This window comes from Astyanax mexicanus, chromosome 7, assembly GCF_023375975.1.
Source record: "Astyanax mexicanus isolate ESR-SI-001 chromosome 7, AstMex3_surface, whole genome shotgun sequence".
Taxonomy (NCBI): domain Eukaryota; kingdom Metazoa; phylum Chordata; class Actinopteri; order Characiformes; family Acestrorhamphidae; genus Astyanax; species Astyanax mexicanus.
Genome location: NC_064414.1, coordinates 26,611,175 through 26,637,861, shown reverse-complemented (window position 1 = coordinate 26,637,861; position 26,687 = coordinate 26,611,175). Strand labels below are relative to the sequence as shown.

The 26,687-nt window shown below is 36.6% G+C and overlaps 2 protein-coding genes across 11 annotated transcripts in view; both read right to left on the bottom strand.

Moving 5' to 3' along the window:
* Positions 1-772: 772 nt before the first annotated feature.
* Positions 773-11,255, bottom strand: rpia (ribose 5-phosphate isomerase A (ribose 5-phosphate epimerase)). Its single transcript, XM_007230877.4, has 9 exons — positions 10,896-11,255; positions 9,170-9,230; positions 8,965-9,020; positions 8,783-8,842; positions 8,130-8,194; positions 6,769-6,837; positions 6,432-6,573; positions 3,805-3,904; positions 773-2,438 (listed from the first exon to the last, which is right to left on the bottom strand). The coding sequence occupies exons 1-9, from the start codon at positions 11,127-11,129 to the stop codon at positions 2,341-2,343; spliced, it is 885 nt and encodes a 294-aa protein (XP_007230939.1). The 5' UTR covers positions 11,130-11,255; the 3' UTR covers positions 773-2,340.
* Positions 11,256-13,036: 1,781 nt separating this feature from the next.
* The window catches only part of slc4a11 (solute carrier family 4 member 11), a 128,662-nt gene continuing 115,011 nt past the window's right edge, over positions 13,037-26,687 (bottom strand). For 9 of the 10 annotated variants that reach the window (XM_049481516.1, XM_049481509.1, XM_049481508.1 and 6 more), the window contains 5 exons: positions 25,234-25,399; positions 24,556-24,729; positions 22,323-22,518; positions 20,465-20,634; positions 13,037-18,915 (listed from right to left, as the gene is read on the bottom strand). In XM_049481516.1, the coding sequence (XP_049337473.1) occupies positions 18,849-18,915; positions 20,465-20,634; positions 22,323-22,518; positions 24,556-24,729; positions 25,234-25,399 (773 nt within the window). In that variant the 3' untranslated portion in view covers positions 13,037-18,848. Of the gene's footprint in view, positions 18,916-20,464; positions 20,635-22,322; positions 22,519-24,555; positions 24,730-25,233; positions 25,400-26,687 lie in introns of those variants that run through there. The other variant, XM_049481515.1, reaches the window with a different exon arrangement.

The following is a 26,687-nucleotide window of genomic DNA, read 5'->3' as shown; positions in this document are numbered from 1 at the left end:
GAGGAAACGCATATATTGCTAATCAATGTTTTTTTTTTTTTACTTATTAAAGTGTTTATTTATTAGTTGCATCAGAGCAGCAATATACAGTTAGAGCACATTTGTTAAAGGAATAATGCTAATAAAGCAGTGGTATTTGTTATTTACCTACAAACATAAAATTTAAGCCATAGAGGGTTAGGAACATCTTAACATGGAGAAAGTGCTCAGTCTGACGCTTACTCAAATAAATGCTCTAAATGACAATATTTGGAATTTGTCCGTAGTTTATAGAATAAAACAATAATGTTAATTTTACTCAAACATACACCTATATATATATAATAGCAAAATCAGAGAAACTGAAATGTCTCAATCTTTCCCAGAGCTGTATTAAAAAAAAAAAAAAATCAGTATGGATACCTAGATTCATGGCACTTGCATACTACACTTTAACTAAAAGTCAAATAACATCATGAGTACAGCCTTTATATCATAAGTGCAAGATAATTTAAAACAATTTAAGTACTTTTTGGAGGAGAATGCTGTTCAGTTTTGACATCTGAAATCATTTGTCCTACCATCTTAGTGCCAGGACAGAGAATGACTTGGATGCATTTTAAAAGATAGTAGGTTAAGCTGAGCCATACTGAAAGCTCAAAGAGGATCTGGTTTTGACCTTTCAAGTCCATTTTTAGTTTTGTAGGCCAGTTTTGGGGTTTGCTGGTGGCAACAGGGGCAGCTACATAGTTTACCAATAAAGTAATATCAAAAAATGAAAAAGTACCACAAGTCTTGTTTATTTGATTGGTCCTCTTTTAATGCAAGATTGGTCTTTAAAACAATAAAGAATGCCATTCGCTAATCCAAACCGTAATGTCACAGTAGTATTGGTACAGAAACATTGTCAACATAAAGCTGGTGTTGTCATAGGTCACAGTGACTTCATTAGAAAGTCACACAAGACAAACATCTCTTAAGAACATAAAGGAGCGGAAGGTGCCTGAGGTAAGGCCTGATCACTTGGGTTGAGTTAAGCCAGGTTGCTGGAAACCTGTGCTACTGTAAATTCCTGACAACAGTTTGTTGAGATTGATAGGCACATCAAAGAAAAATACGAATTGTACAAATTGAATTGAATCAATTGGCATATACAGTCCATACATAGGCAGACAAGGCTGCTGCTCTGTACTGTATATATTTTTAACAAATCTGTGGCTCTATCTGATCAAAGCTAGCTGTAACATCCAAAATACTGACCCTCTCATTTTACATCAAATATTCATAAGACCCAATACACACCCAATACTACTGCATTACTAGTAGTACTATGTTTTTTCAAGATCACATTTTTCTTCATTTTTTCCCTGAAATCTGAGCTCAAAACACTGATCAATCTGAAATAAACTGTGGTTACATTCATTCAACGCTCCAAAGAGCCAAAACTGCATCTGCTCATTTGATTGTTTTGATATAAACCTTAACATGTTATTATTGAAATGTGAAAGAAATGTAAAACAGTGGCCTAATTGTAAACAGAGGTATTAATCTGACACTTGAGAGACGGACACTTAAATGTAAATAAATCTACTGATTATAGGTACTGGTCCATACCGTTAATGAGGTCTGAATGCAGAGAAAAATAAAAAAGAAATCCATGCACCTTTAAATGTGTAAAAGTGTTTAACTGCAGTGTGTGCGCTAAATTTAGCTAATCTCCCACCACTGTCATGCTTTGGTTCAATATAACAAAAAGTGTTGAAATACAAGGCAACAACCAAGCGAAACAAAGTGAAAGATGCATGAGGCACAGAGATCAAAGTACATCTAGAAATGGCTTCAAATTCAAAGTGTGTAGAGACATGCAGAAATGACAAGAATCAAAAAATTTGAGACAGTAAAGAAAAAACACACAAACAGAAGGCAGACAGTAACAGCCATTTCACCAGGTTAAAGGTTTAAAGGTCTAGTTTCAACTAATAAATGTTTTTAAATGATTTAGTCCTAGACTAGGCTTAATTTTGTGGCTGCCAGAAGGCCAAGCTGTTTAGCAGCTTTAGATTTACCCTAAGTACAGGGTCAGTAACAGAGTGGTTAACAACACTACGAGAAACAAAATAGAGAGGAAAGACGAGGTGTATGACATGGTGAATGCGTACACATCTGCTTTTCATACACTCAAACCTTCATCAGATATTAGGAAATGTTGTGGTTGCATGTCTCTCTCCCAGTAGAAGTAGTAGTTATCTCCAGTAGATGGCACGCATGAGCTGCACGAGTGTGTGTACTCTACTGGCACTGCGGTGTCAGGCTGGTCTTGTCTTTGCAGCAGGCGGGAAAAGGCGTTCTCCTCGTTCCCCTTCAGTTAACAGGAGGATCTCGGATCTTCACACTTCCATCTTCCATCCCAAAGTAAACTCGCTCAGCCATCCCCACAAACAGCCCTGTCTCCACCACACCTAGAGAAGAGAAAGGAAATGGGAAAGAAAATTCTAAAATAAATGGTAATAAAAAGACTTGATCATTCATTTCTTTGCTGGAGGAACTGTTATTCACTGCTGGGGTAGGCTTTCTAATATTTTGGAGCACTGTACTGTGATGATTCGATTGTAATCAGCACAACAAGTGGGTTATTGAGGTCAGAATGCTGTATGATCACCACCCCACCTCATCCCAAAGTACTGGATGGGGAGATCACAGCTCACTGCTGAGGGCTGAGGGCTTTATATACTTCTAGCCCATGCCAGATATTAGGCATGGTGCCAACAGGTCAGTGTTTCAGAGAGTTCTATTATACTGAAAATTAGGGGTGTGACGAGATCTCGTGGCATTTAAAAAAAAAGTTCTGTCTCTGTTTGCACTTCAAGCATAGTCTTAATATGACTAGTTATGGTTATGCATAGTTAAATTACAAGAGATTTAGAAGAAAAAAAAAACAAACCATAGTCTTAATATGACTGGTTGTGGTTTGCACTTATTGTTTGCACTATATATTATTTTTTTCTTATTTCTATTTCTTATAAAATCAATGTGTGAGATAAACCAGTCTGTTAAGTTTCTGTTATCTGATTTTGTAAAATAAAACTCTAGTTATTTTTAATTTTTGATGTTTTCTTTAAACTTTTATTTTTAAATCCACATCTTTCCCACCCGATTCCACCGGCCCAATCACATCGAAATGGGAAAATCCCTAGGTACTAGACAAGCTGTGTACGTGTATATTTGCACAACTGTGTCAAAAAGGGGTGTAACTTAGTGGATTGGATTTATAGGGTTGGTTTTCAAGATAGTGCTGGACTATATATATATATATTTTTTTTTCAATGCAATATTTCCATTTAAAATGCTGTGTAGTCCAGGGCTAGGATTTATCCCAGTCGAAAGAACCGTCTTATAGTGCAGACTGCTTTATCCCTGTGCATTTTAAATAAAAAGCTTAATTTCCTGCAGTCAGCCAGGAAACTTGGGATTTCTATCCATTTCATAAAGAGAAATGATATGAACATGATAAGCACAGAACTTTTAATTAATAATAGGCAGCTGTTATTAATCTTGTTTTACGAAAGCCAGTGTGGGATTGCATTATTTTTCCCATTACAGCATCTCCACTGCAATGTTTCACAATATCTCCAAGCATGAATAATTTATTGGCTAAATTAAACCAGAAAGAAAGTTTTTGCTGATTTTTGCATCATATTAAAGATAATTATTAAACTTTTTCTCTTGAATTAAACTCCTCAGACGAAGACTAGCCACTGGCTGTGTCTATAAAGGAAAATAACGATTCAAACCACGCATGCTTGAAGTGGCTTCAGATAAACTGACCTGGGATCATTTTGATGGCAGTGTTGACCTCTTTCCAGTTCTGAGCATGCTCAAACTTCCAGTCCAGGATGAAGTTGCTGTTATCAGTCACCACAGGACCCTGAAGCAGAGCATGGAAACAAGTCAAGGTTATTGTCAGCCTTGAGGCACACGCAGGAACCATCTGTTTCAAACCTCCCAACCCTAGAGAAAATGGACGAACATTTCCCCATTCTATCGTTCATTTGGTGTTTCCACTCTTTTTCAAGACTTTTTCTTTCACGACTTCTGTTTCTAATAATCCCATAAGCTTCTCAGTATTAACTGATTTCATATCAATAGCTAAAATATGCAATCTTTTCATCTGTCTTATATACGGACATGCTAAAAGTAACAGAACAGCTCTATGCAGTCTGATTCTAAAATATTACATCAGAGGAGGAATACATAGAAATGCCAACACTTCTACATGACCCTTCAAACTGTTCGGAGGAACACTCAAAAAAAAAAAAAAAAAAAAGGCTAAAAAACAATGCAAAGATGATGGCACAAGTGACCAAAGAAAATCATAAATAAAGTATTTTCCTTGTTAAAAATTACAATAACTGCTACAACTACTGCTGCCATAGTTTAATTAGTAGTTTTAATGTTTTGTCAATTGTCCTGAAAACAAGTATACACAAAGCTCTAGTAGATCTTAGTAGTTAGCTAGTTAACCAGTTAGCCAACTTTCCCGTTCCACCTTAAACGGTGCAATGGTGGAACGGAAAAATAAAATAAACTAAGAGCTAATAAAGGCTAATTTCAGATACCCATCACAGAGGAATTGAATTATAATAATATAATTTGGAACTTTAGCACTCCACTGCTTTAGCTATATCTGTATCAGGTGCATGAAGGGTTGTCCTTAGGGACTTCTTAGAGAGAGAATTTTACCCCTTCCTTTGTAACTCTGTTCTAAAGGGAAGGGTTACACTTAAAAAACAAGAGGTAGGGGTACAAAAGAGAAATGTGATTACTGTAACAGTATTACTTAACCTGTTAACAAATCAATAATTAATTAAATCTAACTATTGTCTTTTTCAGGTCCACACTACTTTGCCGCATCAATCAATGTCCTTTACAGGCAACAAGCAATTTCAGCTTCTATGGTGCAACACAACGTGAAGCAATTATGCCACAACACTTCCTGTTGTGAAGTGTATTGTGTCAGGTTGACAGACATACAAACAATATATAAATCAAACAATACATGAAATTTGCATAATCAATGTTGTCAACTTCACTGATTAATTACTGCAAGTATAGGGCTGTCAACTGGACCAAGATGTTACATAAATTACCTCCTTATTCATTGTCAAATATTTAAAACTATTCAAATTTTAACATAAAACACAGCCAAACAGATTTATTCTACGACAATGTGTCCTACATCGAAGCTACATATGTGGTAGAGGCGATTCATAGATATTAATATTGTTTAAAAAAATTTAATACAAGAAAAGATGTCCATATATGTCCATATATTAGGGTTGCCACCTGTGGGTAACTGCAATTAAAATAAGCAGTGTGACGACTTTATTTCACCATTCCGAACAACATACCGTAATTCAGTTTAACTGCCTTATGTATACCATACTTTTCAGACTATAGAGCACACTATCAATAAAAGTCTATTTTCAGGTCTATTTTCATACATAAGACGCAGCAGATTATAAGGTGCACATTGGGGGAGTAAAGCGCTTCCATTTATTTACATTAATCTTAAATTTCCAGATTGCTACTAGGGTTGGGTGTACTGTACACTGAGGAACCATGAGTGTTCCGCTAAGCCAGAGCAATATCAGCCGGACGGTTCGTACCACATAGCTTGTTTAAATACTGTAAACGCACAGTCTACAGTCCGATATGTCCACCTATGAACAACAAAAGAGCTAGAGCTTAGCATGGTTAGCAGCTAATGCTAATACTGCTCCAGCCTCAATGCTGGAGAACTAAACTGAAACTCCTGTGTAACTCTGTGAGTGGCTTTACTGCTTTTTACAACCTGACTGATAAAATTCATACATAAGGTGCCCCAGATTATAAGATGCACTGACAATTTTTAGGAACATGAATTTTAATAGCACCTAATAGTGCAATTTATTTTTTTTTCTATAAAAAAAAAATATCACTTAGATACACAGATAATTATTTACTATTAAAATATACAACATGTTGTGCTTTGTTGCTACAAATAAATACTGACACTTTGTTAAATTTTCATCAAGAGTATTAAAATATTAAAATAATATTCTATGACGTTTTATGGTCATATTGCCTGACTCCAATACGTGCACTCAAACTTTTTAACCAATTTAGACCAGAGTAAATAAACAACAGGGGTTTTCAAAATCTCAAAGGCACAAAACTGCACCACCAAAGAGTGAGTGCAGCACTTCTCCTCTGTAGAGCCACATGCAGAGAGACAAATTCACACTGCCTGGATTTTCTACTGCACTTTTGGAACCATCACCTGAGACTGATTGCCTTACAATCAATCAGCACCAGACTGTGTACACAGTGGATCACAGTGGGATTGTTCCGGCTCCTGTTCTCAGAAGGACCATCAGTGGAATTAATTGGCATTGATCAGCAGGCTCCCTCACCGCTTTACTGACGGCCATTCTCAGCACAGCTTCCCCCCCAAAGCGGCGGGCAATAGTCCTGGACACAGGAACGTAGGCCATGGGAATCACTTCTACTGGAACACCTTTCTTCCACTGCTGCCCCAGTGCCTTCGAGTCCTTCCTGTCCACATGAGAGGGAAAAAAAAAACAAAAAAAAAAACTGTCACACATTGCTTAGAAGTAATTTGTGTGGATATAGGTAAAGGATAGAACACTAAGCTGCAGTGACAGCATGATCGATACAGTTTATTGATCAATACTCAAATTTACAATTCAAATGTAATTTTTTCTGGCACACAGAAACACACTTGTTTACCTGTAGTCAGCAATGACGACAAAGTGTTTGGCACAACCAGCTACGATCTTCTCCTGTGTCAAGCATCCTCTGAAGTGGGGGGTAAGGGAGGAGGGAGAGAGAGAGAGAGAAAAAAAAACATGACATGATGATAGTCCTTTAAAGCAATACTTAAATAGTTTTACCCAAATGCAGTTCATCATCTGAGGCTATAATGGACAAAAATATGTTGCATTATGTAAATACAGTAGTAGCAGCAGCCATATTTCTGCTTAAATATGATCTACAAATAATCAGATTTTCTAAAAGTAGATAAAAAGAACCCCTTTAAACAAAGATGAGACAAAAATAGTATACTTAGTCATTTATTTATTTATTAAGGACAATGTAACAATATTATATATTTGTGAGTGGAAAAAGTACGCAAGCCTCTAGGATTAGCAGTTAATTTGTAAGTGAAATTACAGTGAAGTTTTTAAAATTAATGGACCGCAGGGTAACTTTTAAGCAACTAAAGGCCCGGACTCACATTGTTCATGAGTCCACTTGTTGTTCAGGAGAATTATATCTGAGAATGACATCACATTTGGATCATTATCCTTAATTTAAATAAATGACCAAATATAATAATATATTTGTCTTATCTTCTGTTAGGATGATGCTTTCAGTCATTTTCATGCTAAAATAAAGAAAAATCTAAGGCGTTCACAAACTCTCAAGCACCACTGTATTAGTACAGAATGCATGCCTGTACTTCTGGCCATTTTTATAAAGAACAGCATGTAACACAGTGTGAAGTATCAGCCTATGATTCGTAAAATTATGTACTTAGCATAATTTGCAGCAACTGTGATAAATAAAAAATAACGTAGCAAAAGTTCTTAAAATAACTAGAAAAGTATTTTTGATGAGCTGCATTGTAATAGAGATTATGGGGTGCCTGTTGTTACCACTGCACTCTGTAACGTTGGTGGTACTGTTTAATGCTGTTTACTCATTGTCAGATCAGTGTAAAATCATGAAATATGATTCTATAGCCAGTGTCTACAAGTTTATTTCACTATAATTTATCAGATGGTGATTCTGTGTCTTTCATCTTGAAAAATGTGGTGAGTAAGTGAATTACACTTGCACAAGGGAGAGAGAGAAACAGAGAGAGAAACAGAGAGAGAGACATAGAGAGAGACAGAGAGAGAGACAGAGAGAGAGACAGAGAGAGAGACAGAGAGAGAGACAGAGAGAGAGACAGAGAGAGAGACAGAGACAGACAGACAGAGAAAAAAAGAATCTCAAATGCTGCTTAGAGCACACAGTTTGCATTAAGCTAACCGGTAACAAAGACTGTGAGCTTCCATTACTTTTTAACTGTGCATTAGACTTACCCGCCTCCTTTAATAAGTGTCAGCGAAGCGTCCACCTCATCTGCACCATCTATCGCTACATCCAGCTAACAGACACACAAACACAGTTATTATTTTCTAATTTGCACATAAAAACTTAAAACATGCTTTTTACTTAATACCATTTTTGTTCTATTGTAGTTCACTAGCAGTGATATATTTATTCCTGATCGCTTTTTCAAGCAACCCGTGATCTACCTGCCTGATCTTCTGCTTCTCCCAGTGAGCGATATTACCTGCCGGCTTTGGCTCACAACCTACTGAATGTTTGCCTGGTATGAGGGCCAGAGCACTTCAAATTAAATCCTTCTTGTTATTGTGTGGATCACACAGGACCCAAGAACACACAAGTATTATGCAGAGTCTATTTGCACTGTATCTGTATATTTACATCATATATCACATATGTTTACATCTAATTATGGTTTAGTGGTAAAAGTGTAAGTATGAGAGCAAAGCAAACCAGGACTAAAATGCAAAAATGCAAACTACAAGTATACACACATCCTTATTCAGCAGAAATGAAAAAGACACACAAAACCAAACACAAAAAGAGAACTAGATTGAAAAAAGGAAAACAATTTCCTTAATCTTAAACTAAAAGTTCCAAGGCCATTGTTGTATGATTAACTCACCTCTGGGTGTCTGTCTAAATCTGAGAGAGAGAGGCCATGCTTCAGAATCAGCTGACGAGCCTGATAAAGAGAACAGACAGAAAAGCCCCCTCTTCATCAATATCATCAGACAGATCAATGCTAACCTTGTTTACAATGACAGATCAATTTAGCATCTGAGGAATACCCTCACATGCACTTACCTGGAATGACGTAGGAACGCATATAATTTTCAGCTTCTCTTGCCTCACTCTCTCAGCTGCAACAAAAAATAAATAAAATACCCTAATATTAATAATAATAATAATAATAATAAAAAATAGCTACCAAACACACATTTAAGTAGAAGCCTATTATGTATTACACACTGCTTACACAAAAACACACACAGTAAAATGTAGAACTTACCCAATCTGTCCACAGCGTAGACTATAGTGGAACCACTCCCCACTCCTACTATCTGGTTATTCTGTCAGAAAAAAAAAAAGTTAAAATTAAATTAATAATTTATGTGTTTTTAGCTCACATATAGATACATACAAATAATTGAAATTAATACAGTATAAACATTATAAAACAACAATGTACTATTTTAATACTAAGTACAATTACTAATACTACAGAATAGCTTACTATAGAACATGTCACAAACACTTTATTACTATAAAACAAGTGTTCTACTTTTGTGAAAAGATACTTAAAGTGGAAATATATTTCCGAAAGGGCCCATGGTGATGGATGAGTCACTGACCGTTTAAAAGCTGTATAAAGTTCTTTATAAGATTATGTCCTTTACTTTAACTCAGGAAGCCCCTAAGTGAGACATACTGAGCATCACTACAGGACAGTATCAGCTCATTTCAAAATGTGTATTTTCAATTGCATTCTTAAAGTATTTTACATTCTAGCTAACTATTTAACTAGTTCTGATCATTTTTAGAACAGAATGTTAAAATAAAGTTCAGAAACTGTTGTCATTCCTACGTTACATAATGAATTTTACCTTAAAATATTTACAGTACTTTGCCCACAGTAAGAAAATAATAAAAGAGCAGCTCACTAAATTGATCTGATTTAACTGTGATTTTGGTATTCATATTCAGAAATGAGTCTGGTCTCGTATTGTTTAAAATAAATTCAGGTCAGTCAGTGAGACAGTCAATAATTATTTATTTATTTATTTATCTATCACACACCTCTAACTAGAGAGCTAACTCCGCTAGTTTAGTTTTAGCTTTCTTACATCACCTCGCTAATTATTTATTGCATCTATTTAAAGCCGTTTTGAGCTATTTGAGGAGGAGGAAGTGTGATCCTGAAACAGTTAAGTTAGATAACGTTAACCCAAAAATTATATGAGCGAATAAACGCCAATAAGCTGTCACGTTAGATTCCTCTCTTGCCTTCAAGCTAACCAAGCTAGGGTTAGATAGCGCGCTAAGCTCGCTAACCGCTACATAACCTAGCGTTAGGTTAGATAACCTACAGCACGACTACAGCTAGAGCCATTCAGAGCGCTTCACAAGTAACGTAACTTTATCACTAAAACAGCCTCGTCTCTGTTACTTAGCTAGTTTAGTCAAATTAGAATGTTTTGAGGTCATTTGCTGATTAAAACAAGCGCAGGACTTTTTAAATTCAATTAACTAGTGTTTACTACTAGCTAGCTAATGAAGAGGTGGGTAGTTTAGTTAGCTAGTTAGTTAACTAGTATATTAACATTAACTACTGAGCACAGCATTTGACCACTTTTAAGGACACGTCTGACAGTATAGAGATATTTAGCTGTAATATTAAGTTACCTAGCTAGTTACTCAGAAATGCAACGTTAACGTTAGTTCCTAAACACGCTAGCTAATATATAACGTTAAGTTATAACTTACCCAGTAACGTTAAGCCCCTTAACATCTGTGCACATCTGTTCAATGTTGTCATTATTAGTTATATATACACTGGACTGACTATTATACTTTAATTTGCTCTTATTCTCCTTATTATTTGCTATCCGAAATGTTCCATTCCACCTTAACTCGTAGAAATGGCTGCATACCTTAAGGTGGAATGGGAAACTGAAATAAGAAGCGGATGAAACTAAACCCGGACACGCAGCTAAAGGTTATATAAGCAGTCTGACCTGTATGTGGTTGTCCACAGCAGCGTACGCCGCCAGCTTCTTCGCCTCCTCCGCCATCACCACCTCCGAGCCCGCGCTGTAGCTGCGACTGCTGAACCCCACCACGTGTTTCCTCCTCCAGCAGCAGCGTGGAGCTGAAGAGCAGCAGGAGGACCCGCGCGAGTTCCCACACCTCAACACTGAGAACAGGAGCGGAGCCTTCAGACTAAACCCGGCCCACTGCTGCACCCTCATCACACCCGGCCCTTAACACACACACACACACACACACACACACACACACACACTGGTTCTGTTTGGTTAGGCCTGTTCTATTCAGATATTAAACCCTGATTAATATCGCTAGCTGTCAAAGCCCAGCAGCTGATAGATAAGGTGATATAAATATCAGGTGCTATAGTAAAACGCGCATGCGCCGATTTACTGCTTCACGTTGATGGACGTGCTGAAAAGCCAATAGACAAAAAGCAGAGCAGTAAGAGCAGATCAGATAATGCTCATCTCCACCACTAGAGGTCCTACTGGTTCATACTTCCCTCAGGTGGGCTCTAAAAAAAATAGAAAATAAAGTAACTGAAAATGTGTCATACTGCTGAAAAAAGTACTTCAAGTTTTAAAGATAAACATGTCCACTAATAATAATTTCACCTAATATTTCTCAGGTTTTCTAATTTAGCTGAAGTAAAGCTTAAACTGTCCACCCTATCAGGTAAAAAAAAAAAAGAAGTATGTACTAAACATGAGTGTTAAACAAACCAAAATACTCTGTGAAGCATTTAGGTGCCCTTATCTGGGAGGCTGTTAACTTGCGATGTCTGAGGCTGGTAAGTCTGATTAACTTATCCTATAGGGCGGTCCTGATGAAGGCCAATTTCATTCATCGTCTTTGCAGCGGCACTTGAGGATACTTCCAAAGTACTTGAAATTTTTCACATTGATTGACATTCATTTCATTAAGTCATTTTTTCTTTATCTAGTTGAGTAGTTGTTGCCATAACATGGATTAGAACATTACTCAATTAGGGATGTTCACTGTTTACCAACTCTACCTCTTCACAACTTTACAACTGCTGCTCATGTAATTACTTCTTGAGGTTCAGCACAGCTGTTAACTGAAAGTCTGAATTCCAGGTGACTACCTCATAAAGAAGACTGAGAAAATCCAGTCAAGATGTTCAAAGCTGTCATCTAAGCAAGAGGTACTACTTTGAAGAATCTAAAATGTAAAACATATTCTGGTATAACACTTGTTTTTGTACTAATTAATTACATATTTTCTTCAGAGTTTGGATGACTTTAGTATTAATCTACAATGCAGACTATATTAAAACAATGAAAAAACACTGAATTTAAGGTGTGTCCAAACTTTTGATTGGTACTGTATTTGATTCAGTATGAGCTGTTAATAAATCACTATCAATTAAATTATTTAGTATCCGTAGTAAATGATCCTGTGTCTACTCAAATGAGATTAAATAACTGCTATAAATGATTAGCTTTCTACCACAACTGATTATAATCATACCATATATAAATCAGTACTTGCTATAAATGATCCAGTTAGTGCTGTAAATGACTCAGTTTCCGATAAAATGATTAAAAAAATGTTAATTATGATTCAGTATGTGTTAGAATATTTTGTGAGATTTTGTGTGTACACTAAATGATTCAGTTACTACTACAAATGATTATGAATCATAAATAATTCAGTAACTGCTATGAAAGTAATATATAAGTATTTTTTTTAGGGCAAGGAATTGAGTTATTAGCGTGCATGCAGGCCTTTAGGGTTTAAAGGGTTAATTAAATGACCTTTCTGAATGACATTTCACACGGTGGAAACTGCAAGCTGAAAGTGCTTCAATATATTTTTATAGCTTGTATTTTGTGTGGCCGCTCAGAGTTAGTAGTGTCAGGTTTAATTCTACTCTGAAATAAAAATAAATCAGTTTTTAAAATATGTCTATTAAATTATGTGCAATCTAACCATGGAATAAAATATGAGAAACATCAAACATCAGTAGCATCAAACAAAACTAAGGTGTTCAAATATTAATCAAGTTATTAATTCAGATACGCTCCATATAAAAATAAACGCTGTGATAATAGAAAAGAAGCACAAATAATGGAAAACAGACAAGTATCAATATAACTCTTTATTTGGCAACCAGCTTGAAATTATCTAGTTTTCAGTGTATAGCATTACTCTTTCAAAATCACACAGTCCTTCTGATAAACATTTATCTTATTTTTACATATTGCAGTTTACAAATTTAGCTTATCTGCTTGACAAAATTATTTTGACAATGAATTTGTATGTGTTTATATAAAAATCTACACATTATACATTCAATATTAGAAGTTTTTTTTTAAACAATATTAAACCAGCACAGAACATAACTGTCAACATATCCAATCCAGGTAAGAAGAATAACAAAATAAAGCTGAATACTTCAATATTACAGTCAAATACTGAGAGAAGTCCAATGATGTACAGGGAGGAGGTTTTTGTTTTTCAGCTTTTTTTTTTTTTCTTGTTTTTTCTTTTTTTTTTTTTTTTAACACCAGAGGGCACAGCTCCAGAACTACTATGATACTGTCACAGTCTCAGAGGAGATAAAGAGAGAGAGGAAAGAGAGAGTTGGGAATGATACTCACACTGAGTAGTGTGGCCTTGAGAAACTAATTGACTAAAACATCAAAAAAAGAAGAAAAAAAGAAATAAAAACCATTAGGACACCACTCTCTTTCTTTCTCCCGTGCTCTCGCACTTTTGAAAAGCTTAGGAAGAGATAAATCAGATTCTAGTCGTGTTTCCTGCCCTGCTTTCACCCGTGCCACAAATCCTGCATATACACTATATAAATATTCATTCCTGCTCTGCCCTGACACTGTATGTCCAAAAGGATCCCATTCTGAATAATGACAATGGGGTTCAAGCTTGTATAATCTAGTAGCTTGTAGTAAAGAACCCCATTTACACCTCGGCTCTGCAGAAAAACACTGTCTAAAAAAAAGCACATAAGCGTAAGATGACCATACCCTATGCTACATGGGATGTACAGCAGCAGTAGAACTGCATTCCCTGTAGTGATGAAGCTCCACACTCAATACCTTTTGGATGAGGAGTTTGGTGTTAAGAGTGAGGTTTAAAATCCAGAACTAAGTCTCCATCATCAATACCTGACTTTACTATTGCTCGTGTGGTGGCTGTATTAACCAAATCCTCATAGCAGTGTTCAGCGAGCTTGTAAATAGTCGTGCCAGAGGAATAGAGGAAACATTGCATGATCAAGCGTCTAAAAACTTTTGGACGCACAGTGCAGGATAATAACTGTGGGAGACCATAACAGAACTTCTGTAGAGGAAGCACAATGCTGCTGAAGTTTAGTGTTTTTTACCTTTCCACCAGTTCTGGACCTGGAGGAACCCCTGGGATCCCTGAATGTTTTTTTTTTTTTGTTTGTTTTTCCCAAAGCACACCTGATTTAAGCTTTTTTGTTAATTCCGAGGTTTAGTAGCTTTGTAAGAGCAGTGAATTCAGTAAACACTGAATTCCCAGCTCTGAAAAAAAAAAAATAAGAGACGACTTAAAAATGATGAGTTTCTTTGATTTTACCAAATAAAAAAAACTCTGGAATATAATCAAGAGGAAGATGGATGGTCACAAGCCATTAAATCCATCTGAACTGCTTGAATTGTTGCAGCAGGAGTGGCATAAAGTTATTCAAAAGCAGTGTGTAGGACTGGTGGAGGAGAATATGCCAAGATGCATGAAAACTGTGATTAAAAAAACAGGGTTATTCAACCAAATATATCTCTTATATATGTTTCTTTGCATTATTTGAGCTCTAAAAGCTCTGCATCTTTTTTGTTATTTTAGCCATGTCTTTTTCTGCAAATAAATGCTCTAAATTAATGGAATTTGGGAGAAATGTTGTTTGTAGTTTATAGAATAAAACAACAATTTTAATTTTACTCAAACATAAACCTATAAATAGCAAAATCAGAGAACCTGATTCAGAAACTGAAGTGATCTCTTAATTTTTTCCAGAGCTGTATGTTGTTTTTTTAAAGATTGCTTTTTTAATTTTGCACTGGAGCCACAATGTACAGAATGTTTTGTGTCAATTTCCATCTTAATCTTTTCTCTATTTTAAAATACACATTGCCTTACCCACTCAAACCCCATCCTGGTCTTCAGGAAGTTCAAGCATTTAGAGTTTAGGGCAAAGCATATCTAATAACTGCGTTATTAGTCTAATAAAAATGTACATTGAAGTTACGTTTAAGTGAGCCCTACTGTTTCCTCAACCAGGTTGGTTGTCATGTCTGTGCAACTTTAAACTATAAAGTCCTGGATGCAGTTCCAGTCCAATTTTTATAGAAAAGATTTGGGTGGGTTTTGGGTTTGACTTCCTTTTTTTTTTTTTTACAATGTTTGCCATGTAGCTCCAGTGCTAACCTATAAAAAACCCAAATTCCCAAAGCTTTTAAAGGTCTTGGTGGATCGACTACATCTGGGGTCGAAGAGGAGAAATTGTGAACTTAGTAATACTCTGATCTGTACAGTGTGTATAAAGAATGAAAAACACTAAAACCCGCAGTATTGTGAGACTTCCACAAATTCACTGTCTTTCTTTCACTGTCTGTGATTCTCTCTTTTTATCACTCTCTCTTCCGCGGCTCTCTCACTCTGTCAGTAGCTCTCTTCTGTTATCGTCTTTCTGCCTCCATTATGTGAAGCTGTCTGCCTGTAGCTCAAGCCTCTGTACCTCTTTCTTTGTAGCTCCATCTGTACATATCAGTAGCCCTATTTTCTGTAGCTCTCTCTATCGCGCACTTTGTCTATAGCTCCATATCTTGTAGCTCTCTTTCTGTAGCTCTATCTTATGTGATTCCTTTTATGTGATATTTTTCTATAGCTCTGTCTTTTGTGATTCTCTTCCTGGATCTATCTGCGATGTGTCTTTTCGTTCTTTCTTTCTTTATGTCTGTCTGTAGCTCTATCTTCTGTAAATCATTCTCTGTGTCTCTGTTCTATGGCTTTCTCTTTCTTTTATATGTAGCTCTATTGTCTGTGATGTTGCCTCTGGGGTTTTCTCTTTTGTGTCTCTCTCCCTTTCTCTGTTTGTAGCTCTACCTTCTTTAAAACATTCTCTGTGTCTCTTTTCTATGGCTTTCTCTTTCTTTCGTCTGTAACTCTATATTTTGTGTTTCTCCGTCTGGAGTTCTCTCTTTTGTGTCTCTCTCTGTCTGTCTTTGTCTGTAGCTCTGTCAACTGTGGCACTTTCTTTCTCTCTCCTTCTCTCCGTCTCTAACTCTATCTTCTCTTTATGTCTTGGATTCCTGCATTTATCTGCTTCGTTGTGTTTCTTTTTTTCTTTTTATCTGTCTATAGCGCTATCTTCTGTAAATCATTCTCTGTGTCTCGGTTCTATGGCTTTCTCTTTTTTCTGTCTGTAGCTTTATATTCTCTTGTTATTCTCTTGGATTTTCTGGATGTATCTATTTTGTGGTTCTTTCTTTCTATCTAGCTTTCTAGCTCTATCTTGTGTGGCTCCTGCTCACTCGTTGTCTGTCCTCAATGTTGTCTTTCCCTTCTGTAGCTCTGTATTTTGTGATTCTCCCTCTGGAGTTATTTCTTCTTTAGCTCTCTCTCCCTTTTGCATCCTGCAATTCTCCCTGTGTCTCTCTGTACTATGGCATTCTCATTCTTTCTTCTGTCGTTCTTTATTATATGGTTCTTTCTCCATTTCTCTCTTTCTGTAGCTCTATGTTCTGTGTACTTGCACTCTGTCCGTGGCTCTATCTTCTGTAATTCCCTCCCTGTGCCTCTCTGTTCTATACCTTTCTCTTTATTTCCTCTTTAGTTCTCTTTTCTGTATCTCTTCCTCTGTCTGTAGTTCTGTCTTCTGTAGCTCTGTCTTCTGTAGCTCTATGTTCTGTTTACTTGCACTCTGTCTGTAGCTCTGTCTTCGGTAATTTCCTCTCTGTGTCTCTCAGTTCTATGGCTTTCTCTTTCTTTCTTCTGTAGTTCTCTCTTATGTGGTTCTCTCTCCCTTTCTCTCCGCCTGTAGCTCTAGTGTGGAACTCTCACTCTGTCTGTCTGTAGCTTCTTCTGTTATTCTCTTCCTGGATTTGTCTGTTCTATGGCTCTGTCTTTCTTTCTCTCTTCTGCAGCTCTTTCTCCTGTAATTCCTTCCCTGAATCTCTCCCTTTTACGATTATCTCGCTCTATATATATATATATATTTCTAGTCTTCTGTGGCTCTCCCATTCTCTCTCTTCTCTCATTTGTTCTCTCTCTCTTTCTCTCTCTCTCTCTCTCTTACACATTCATGCATTCTCTTTCTCACAATATTAATAAATCAGTTCTGAGAGGACTGTTTGTGCGGTTTAGGGTTTTGAGTATGACAGAATGAAATGCAGTAACTATTACTTTGAGATCTCTCGCTGAAACAGTCGTGAGGATAATAATAAGTAGGATAATTATGTTTCATGTTGTTCTGCACTTAAAAATGGTTATATTGCTATAACAAACCAAGAGAGATCACTGACAGAAGTCATCTGTGAAGAGCCTGTTAGCATTTTTGCGTACAAAACCAGGCTTTTTTGTGACAGAATTTCCTTCAGATCCCTCCTGATGTGACATTTTTAAATGCTCTGTTTTTGCTTTAAACTGTAAAAAATAGTTTTGCTGTTTTATAAAAGCCATGCTTTGTTTGTTTTAACCATATATTGTGTAAGAATACTGGGCCAGAATTAAGTGCATGTGTGTGTGTGTGTGTGTGTGTGTGTGTGAAAGCCAGCATGCTAGTCTGTTTAAAAGTACATGCCTATACGTGTTTGCATTTAAATGTTTGCTTGTTTCTTTAAGTGTGTGTGTGTGTGTGTGTTTGCTTGTTTGGCTGCATTTGATCAGATCAGAGACATTGGCGATGTTCTGTAATGTGCAAAGCTTATTATGGTAGGACTTTGTTCTGTAGAGAGGAAGGTTTGTGGGTAATAGCTCTTCTCCGACTTGAATGGAATCTGGCCGCGGCATCCCCTATCCCTGAAGCGACAGCACTAACGTTACATTCTGAATACGTCGCCGTGTATCCAAACTAGAAATATATCAACCTCAAAAGAAACGTCTCTCTTAGAAATATCTAAAATATTCATATTCTACAACACTGTATTGCTATGAGACACAGTATCCAAGCAGGGTGCGGGTGTTCTTTTGGTCTGTGCTGACTTGATCAGTACTTGTTAGCAAATGAGACGCACCACAACGCACTGGAATGTCTATGATACACAGTTTGAGTTCACTTGATGTATGAGAACTGATGACAGGAGAGGATACACAGAGGGTCGGCTGGTGTGTTTGTGTCTATGTATGTGTGTATGTGTGAGTGAGTGTGTGGTCAACATCAAAGAGGTATTGCTACAGATAGATCCACTTCTTCACTGTCTTGCTGAGTGACCTGTCACATGGTATCAGAAACGCACCAAGAAGAACCGAGCGGTCAGCGTCTGCTGCGTATGTGTGCGTATGTGCGTACGTGTTTGTGTGTATATGAGGTGGTTTCATAAATCAAGTGATTGGTCCACATAATGATGCACAGGTACATCAGAATAAACCAAAGAGAGAGAAGCTTTGGCATGGGGAAAACCATGAGAGAAGCAATGACTGACCAAGGTCCAAGGTCAAACAGTCAGACAACAGTACAGTCCTGCTTTCATTATTATCTATAGTTATCTATCTCTCTGTTCTTTCACTCTTTCTCTCTCACACACACACTATCTCTCTTTCTCTCCGTCTCTCTCTCTCTCTTTCTCAGTTTCAGTGCTTCACCAGAACGCCTGCTGTTCAACACTAGAATCAGTCTGTTTTTCCTCCCAGAGTTTTGCATTTCAGAAATACAATTCCCAGAGTCCTTTTCTTGGAGGTGCAATGTGCGTGCGGGTTTACATGTGCTGCGCGTCCATGATGTCCAGGTATTTGGCATCGATGATCCTAGGCAGCAGACAATTCCTGAAGAAATTCCAAAATTTAGAAGTCAGTAACACCACCCAATAAAAGACACCAAACACTCTAGCAGATATCATATGTAGGTAAATATGCAGTAAGTAGATTGCAAAAAAAAAAACAACAACTTAAAAGCATTTTAGGCAGAATAAGGGAAAAAACTTATATCATATAATATAATATTTTATACATTTTGTACAGAATACTGGCTAATTTATTTTGACTCATATTGCAGTCATTTTTCTAATTTGCAATGTTTAATTTTTTATTTATTTTTAAAATAAAGCATTCAGCACCACTTTTCATGCTTGCTAAAAGTTCACTACCTTTACAAACTTGACTGTCTTCATAAACTGCCTTTTCTCAAGCTAAAAAAAATACGATAGTATAGCTAAGATAGTAAGATACGATAGTAAAGCTAGTTGGGATAGCTAGCTACCAAAAGATTGGGAGCATTTCTTTGTGTAAATTTCACTCACCTACTAATAAAGTAGCAATATGAAGGCAAATCCATGGTTAGAAAAGCGATGCTGCAGTAAATTTATGGCTAAAATTGCACACCTGAGATACTGTATTTTTTGCACTACAAGGCACACTTGAAATCCTTTAATTTTGACAAAAATCGTCAGTGGGCCTTATAATCCGGTGCGGCTTGTGTATGAATACTACCAGTCAGGTTGAAAGGAGCATTAAAAGACTCCTCTGAAGTGCAGCGTTATACAGGAGTTTCAGTGAAGTTTTTCTTTAGCACCAAGACTGAAGCAGTATTAGCATTAGCCACAAACAGCAGCTCTTTCTCCATTCAGAGGTGAGTATACCGGACTGTAGGCTGCATGTTTACTGTGTTAAAACAAGCTTGCTGATAGCACCCTGATGTACCGGAACACACCGGTTCCTCTGCCTAGCACTGTCGGGTGGCATTTACAGCGCTAATCGCTGCTAACCACGGCTAGCGCTGCTACTAACCGCATTAAAATACTGGAATTCTAAGCTTACTTTAAAAAAATGGAAGCGCTTTACTCACACAAATGAACAGAAGAGTAATTTGTGGAGAAACATGACGACACCCTCGTTCCTTACTATTGTCGTTTAAACTGTGCCTTTCTATTTGGTGCGCCTTATGTATGAAAATAGACCAGAAAAGACGTTCATTAATAGTGTGCCCTAAAGTACGGTAAATATATGATTAGAATAGCACTGCTGAGGTTGACGTAGTGAATGTGCTTTGTTAGTATGTATACTGGACTATTTAAGTATTCAGTGTTCAACAAAAAAAATATTAAAGAAATACATTTTTACATATCAGGATAAAAACAAATTTAGGATATTTAATGTGTGCAATGGTGAAAAAAGAGCAACATGAATTGAAAGCTGTGAAAAACTTCATCGGTATTTGTTTTTTGGTATTTAAGAGAATTTGTTTCTATTTTGGCAACAAATGTTCAATTTAATGCATCTCTGTTAATATGTTATGATGTATTACTACTGTACGTGTGTGCTTTAGGGTGTGCATATATGTGTGATATATGCTCTTAGGACAAAAAACATGACAAACCTGATAGGTATGAGGATAAACATTAGCAGAGGAAAGATCATTTTCATGTACGGGAGAGGGTACATCCCAAACGTGCAGAGAAACAGCAGCTGCACCATCTGAAGGAAAGTAAAGTAATGGATTTTCCTCTGCGGCACCTTCCGGATGTAGTGAGTGGGAGGGTAGGATGTCTAAGGGAGAGAGAGGGAGATAGTGAATGAGAGAAAAACAGAGAGAGCGAAAGAGATAGAGCAAATGGAGGAGAGACAGCAGGTGAAATGAAATGAGCAGACATAAAAACCCAGGAGCTGAGAAACATTTTGATGACATACAGTAATTGCTGTGGAATTGTGTAATTCAAAAAGTTCAAATCACAATTTTAGTGATTGACAAACAATCTGTTTCCTCTGTCAAGGTCAAAAGGTCAATATGCATAATATGTGCTACGCATCTCCTATTGAGGTTGTTCTATGTTTTGCAATGCAAAACATTTTTTTATTACCACAACAAGAGCGTTAGTGATATTGGATAATCACCACCTTACCTCATGCTTAACTCCATGACTGTCCTTTATAAATATTGGATGGAGCAGAATCATTCTAGAGAACACAGTTCCACTGCTGCACAGCTCAATGCAATGGATTTACACCCCTCTAGCTGTTCTAGCCCAAGTCTGGCATTAGGCATGATGCCAACTGATTCATTTTTGCCAACTCCGGAGAGTCCTACTTCTAGAACTTCTTTACAGTGACAAGAAAATATATTTATATGTGCTTTTAAACCTGTGTCAGCAATGGGTGCTACATAACTAGCTGAATAAAAATGTACAATCTAAAATGTATAATAATTTAGATCAACAACATTTCAGATAATAAATACCTATGTAAAAATATATCTTAAAATAAACCTTAAAATAAATCTTGGTACATACAGCTCTGTAAAAAAAAAAAAGAGACCACTTAAAAATGATGAGTTTCTTTGATTTCATCAAATTGAATATCTCTGGAATATAAACATTAGAAAGAAAGATGGATGATCACAAGCCACCAAACCAAGCTGAACTGCTAAAAATTTTGCACCAGGAGTAAAGGCATAAAAGTATCCAAAAGCAGTGTGTAAGACTGGTGGATGAGAACATGCCAAGATGCACGAAAACTGAGTTTTTTCCACCAAATATTAATTTCTGAACTCTTAAAACTTTAAAATATGAATTGTTTTCTTTGCATTATTTGAGGTCTGAAAGCTCTGCATCTTTTTGTTGTTTCAGCCATTTCTCATTTTCTGCTAATAAATGCTGTAAATTACAGAATTTTTATTTGGAGTTTTGTGAGAAATGTTGTCTGTAGTTTATAGAATAGAACAACAATGTTAATTTTGCTCAAAAATATATCTAAAAATAGCAAAATCAAAGAATCTGATTTAGAAGCTAAAGTGTTTTCTTATTTATTCCAGAGCTGCATATACAATATGCAATGTACAACAATTCCAGATGCTGGAAAGACAGTACGCAAGCAGTGTCTCCTAATATTTGATAGAAAACTGACACCACTCTTGAAGTCCTTCTGCTTCTCCAGCCAATGTGTTTCATGAGATTCACACTAGAGACAGTAGAGGGAGCTCGTATGCTTTCTTTTTATGTGCAAGTCGTAAGGACTGCTGCTTTAAACACATTCATAAAATGCCTTCTGTGACTTTGATTTGCCCTCTCGTTAGTTGCAACACGGACGAGAGACAGCTGCTCCATCACCACAAACACACTCGTAACTGTCCAACATGCAGCTATAACTAATCGATGCGTCTTTATCGCTCTCTCTCTCACTCTCTCTTTCACTATGTCTCTCTCTCTTTCTTTTCCTGTCTTACACACACACATCAGTACCTGTTCCTTGAGTAACAGTGCCATGCGGTCACACATCTGGTTGCCGTCGATGGAGGTGAGGGCGATGTACAGAAAGAGGCCATAGAGCACAGGTTTGGGGATCCACTGCAGCGGCACAGGCAGCAGGAACACACTCACACCGATCAGGATATTGGCCACCAGCGACGTCACCCGTGTCTCCTTCACACTCACTATTCTACACACACACACACACACACACACACACAAAAGCAATTTAAAATCATAATATTAATGGTAATAATTATAGCACTAGGACAACTAGAACAGCTTTTCACTAGAGTGCTTTTCATCACTAATAATAATGAAAATAATGGAACACAAAGGACACAAGAAACAATTAAAAAGGAATAAATGACAAAAACTAAATTATAAATGAAAGAAATAATAGCAGACCCAGTATAATGAATAAATATATTAAAATCCAAGAAAAACTTCAGTGGATTAGAATTTAAGCTTTAAACCAATTGTAATTAAAATATTAATTTGTAAAAAAAAAGAAAGAAAATAAATATTTGTATGCTAAATCATAGCAGTAATCTACACTGACATGCCAAATTTCATGGGACCTAATAAAAATGAATACTCTGTCCCAAGACTTTTGCTATGTCTCACAGAATCTATGAAATGTTACACTGTGGAATATGAGTAACGCGTTAAATGTGGATGTGATTTCTGAGTCCACAGTCACTTGTCGAGTAACACCATACACCATTTCTAGCCATACTCTGCCGGTGGTGATGCCTTCTATGCTGTATTTCAATTACACTGACACTGATGTGTGACGCTGCAGTACAGAGAGTAAGGAGAATGAAAAAAGGAAAATAAATGAAAAAAATATATACTAAATTCTGTGTTGGGTCTTTTTTTATTTAGTTTTGTACATTTATTTATTTGTATATTAAGCCTGTGCTCTTATACTGGATATTGTTTAGTCTTTTTCTCTCATTGGATTTGTCCAATGTTCTTTATCTTACTGATTTTCTTTTCTTATTCCCTCAATAAAAAAATATATATATAAAAATAAATAAATGGAATATCCCATCATTCTGGCACCCACAACCAGGCCTCAAACTCCAACACAGTATATCGGCAATGATGGCCGTGGTGGTTTGGAAAGGTAGTTCAGGTAAATTTCTGGTGTATCTGGTGTATCTTGGCAGCAGAAAACACAGGTTCACCACTGACTAGTTTAAACCTGACAACAGTCAACAGTCAGATGTTCATTGCTATCGTGGGATGCAGGCCTGCCGCATCGCAACCCAACTTCATCAACGATAAGCAGAATACTAAATAACATAACAGACACAGTGACGCCCTAAATCAAGCTGCACGTTCGTGCACTGAAGGTTTTTTTTTTTTTTTTTTTTTTTTGGCATTGCGCACCTTCCATGAGAATTAAATTTGTGGCGTCACCTTCTGAAATTTGAGGCATGTACTTCCGACTGCGGCTGGAACAGCTTGCTAAGACGGCCTGATCTGGCAATAATGGTGATTTCAACAATCAACAAGAAACCAAACTAAATGTCTGAGGTTTAAATAAGAATCAAAATCCTCTAACAATTTAATTTAATTTTAATAAGTATTTTGTTTTATTTGTTTTGTTATTTTATGTTACATAAGTATTGTTAAAATAAAAGAAATGTCCAAAATGTTTAAATATACTAAAAAAGACATCTCTTCATGGGGTGCCCTATTTTTTTGCAGGGCAAAAGTAGGAAGGGGTGTACTATATGGACAAGAAAATGCGATGTGCAGTTGGATGCTATTGCATATCGCAATTTCTTTATACGAAATGATAAATTATGAGATTGTCCTAGATTAGATTAAGATTCTTGAAGGTTTTTCTTCATGTTGCTTTGGTTACACATGTTCTCCAGGTTAGGAAGTAGTTTGGTTTGTGTGTGTTCACTGTTGACCTCTACCTCGCTCCACCAGCCTATTTACGGTACACCACACGAGCAAGTCTAAAGTGAGAAGAGCTCCTTTTTCTGGTGCCCACATGTAATCCAAATTGAGTTTGCTGTTACTCAGGATATTATTGCGACTTTTTGGCGTGTTTTTTATGAAAACTCCCATCATGATAACAATAAAACACAATTTACCATACAACCCTAACATATAAAAAACAGACTAAATGAAGTTTAAGTACTATAGTGATGCTGCAGTTGCTAGAGAAGTATAGAGAAGTAAGTGTAAGTGTGTGGTGGCTCACGTCTCATAGAGGTGCCCTCCCTCCACCCGCTCCTCTACAATGGCCAGCTGCCGGACGTGCAGAGTGGAGTGAGGGAAAGCAGCGTGCATCCACGGCAGGCCCAGCACCGACATCAAAATATTAATCAGGCCAGACAGAGTCAGGTCCCAGTGATACGCCGTGCCCTTCAGCAACCTACAGCAACAGGACACACACACAAACACACACACATGCACAGAAAATACACAATGGTTTACACACACACACAAGCACAAAACACAGATATAAAGACAGTCAGTTTCCAGTGATATGGTGTACCCTTTAGCAAACAACAGGACATGACCATGCAAAAAAACACACACAGACAGACATGCACACAGGAAACTCAGTTAAGTTTTTAAGTTTTAAGTTACGTTTTAGTAAAGTAGAGGGCATGTTATTCACACATTGTTATTCAGTCAGCCGATCCTTGGCACCAAATGCCCTTCACTGACCTCCCGGCACACAATCCCACACTCATAAACATGTCCAAACACACACGCGGTCACGCCTCAACCTTTACCGGTGAAAGCTTCTACACTGTGCTTTACTACAATCACACACAGTGTAACAATAAAGGCATTAGTCTGAAAAAAACAAACAAAAAAAACCCAGACTGAAAGAGCCTCTGCTGGAGTGACTTCAGCGGTGGCAGCCTACCTGTTCTCTGGAGCATTAGTGAGTGAGACCACGATGTTCTGATCGATGAAGATGAGAAGAGCGAGCAGAAAGCCCAGGCCCATAGCACTCAGCACACTGGCCCCCGTCAGCTTTTCTAAAGGGGCCACTCGGAACACCGGACCCTTGTGAAAATCAAACACGGGCACTGCAAAATATACACATATCCACAACACTGTAAATGCAATTCAAAGCTGCTGTTGATGAAAAAACATGTGTATCAAATAAGCACAAATGCATTGTAATGAACACCTTATAAAGCAATACGAATTTTGAACATGCTGCAACATAATTGAGAATCAAATGGTCTGCCCTTTTTTTTAAAGGATAAAATAAAGAAAGAATGTAACAGTACCACTTTAAAATGAGGCTCCATTATAAATGCTTTATAAATAGTTCAAAAAGGAGTTTATTAATGTTATTAATTAGGTTATAAATAATTTATAAACCATTAATAAGCAGTTACAACACATACATAGAAAGTACAACAGTGGCCCAATATTGATTTCACATTCATTTATACAATTAAACCTCAAATATTTCTAATGTAGCTCCGTTTTATAGCTAAACTGGGCAGTGAAACTAGAATAATGTGTAAAAAAAACTCCTATATTAAAAATAAAGTAAGGAACATGCCATTTTCTAAGATATGGGTCCATTAAAGTAATGCAAAGGTAGCTTGGATGGCAAATTTACCTCTTTAACTGGTGTTTTTTTTTTTTTTTTTTTAAATATACAGCTCTGGAAAAAATTAAGAGACCACTTTAGTTTCTGAATCAGTTTCTCTGATTTTGCTATTTATAGGTATATGTTTGAGTAAAATTAACATTGCTGTTCTATTCTATAAACTACAGATAACATTTCTCTCCAATTCCAAACAAATAAATTTTACATTTAGAGCATTTATTTACAGGAAATGGATAAATAACAAAAAAGATGCAGAGCCTTCAGACCTCAAACGATGTAAAGAAAACAAGTTCATATTTTAAAGTTTTAATAGTTCAGAAATCAATATTTGGTGGAATAACCCTGATTTTTAATCCCAGTTTTTTATGCATCTTGGCATGTTCTCCTCCACGAGTCTTACACACTGCTTTTGGATAACTTTATGCCACTCCTGGTGCAAAGATTCAAGCAGTTCAGCTTGGTTTGATTGCTTGTGATCATCCATCTTCCTCTTGATTATATTCTAGAAATTTTCTATTTGGTAAAAGCAAAGAAACTTTTTTAAGTGGTCTCTTATTTTTTTCCAGAGCTGTATAAAGCTGATAGTGCTACATAGGTCATCAATAATATTTTTTAGAAACTAGTTTACTTAAGTTCAGACTGAAAGAAACATTGACAAACACTGGCATCTCACATTAGTTGGTGCTCAATGAGATTCTGAAATTAGAAAAACTAGACTTTAATGTTTCATTTTGTGACTTTTAAACAGA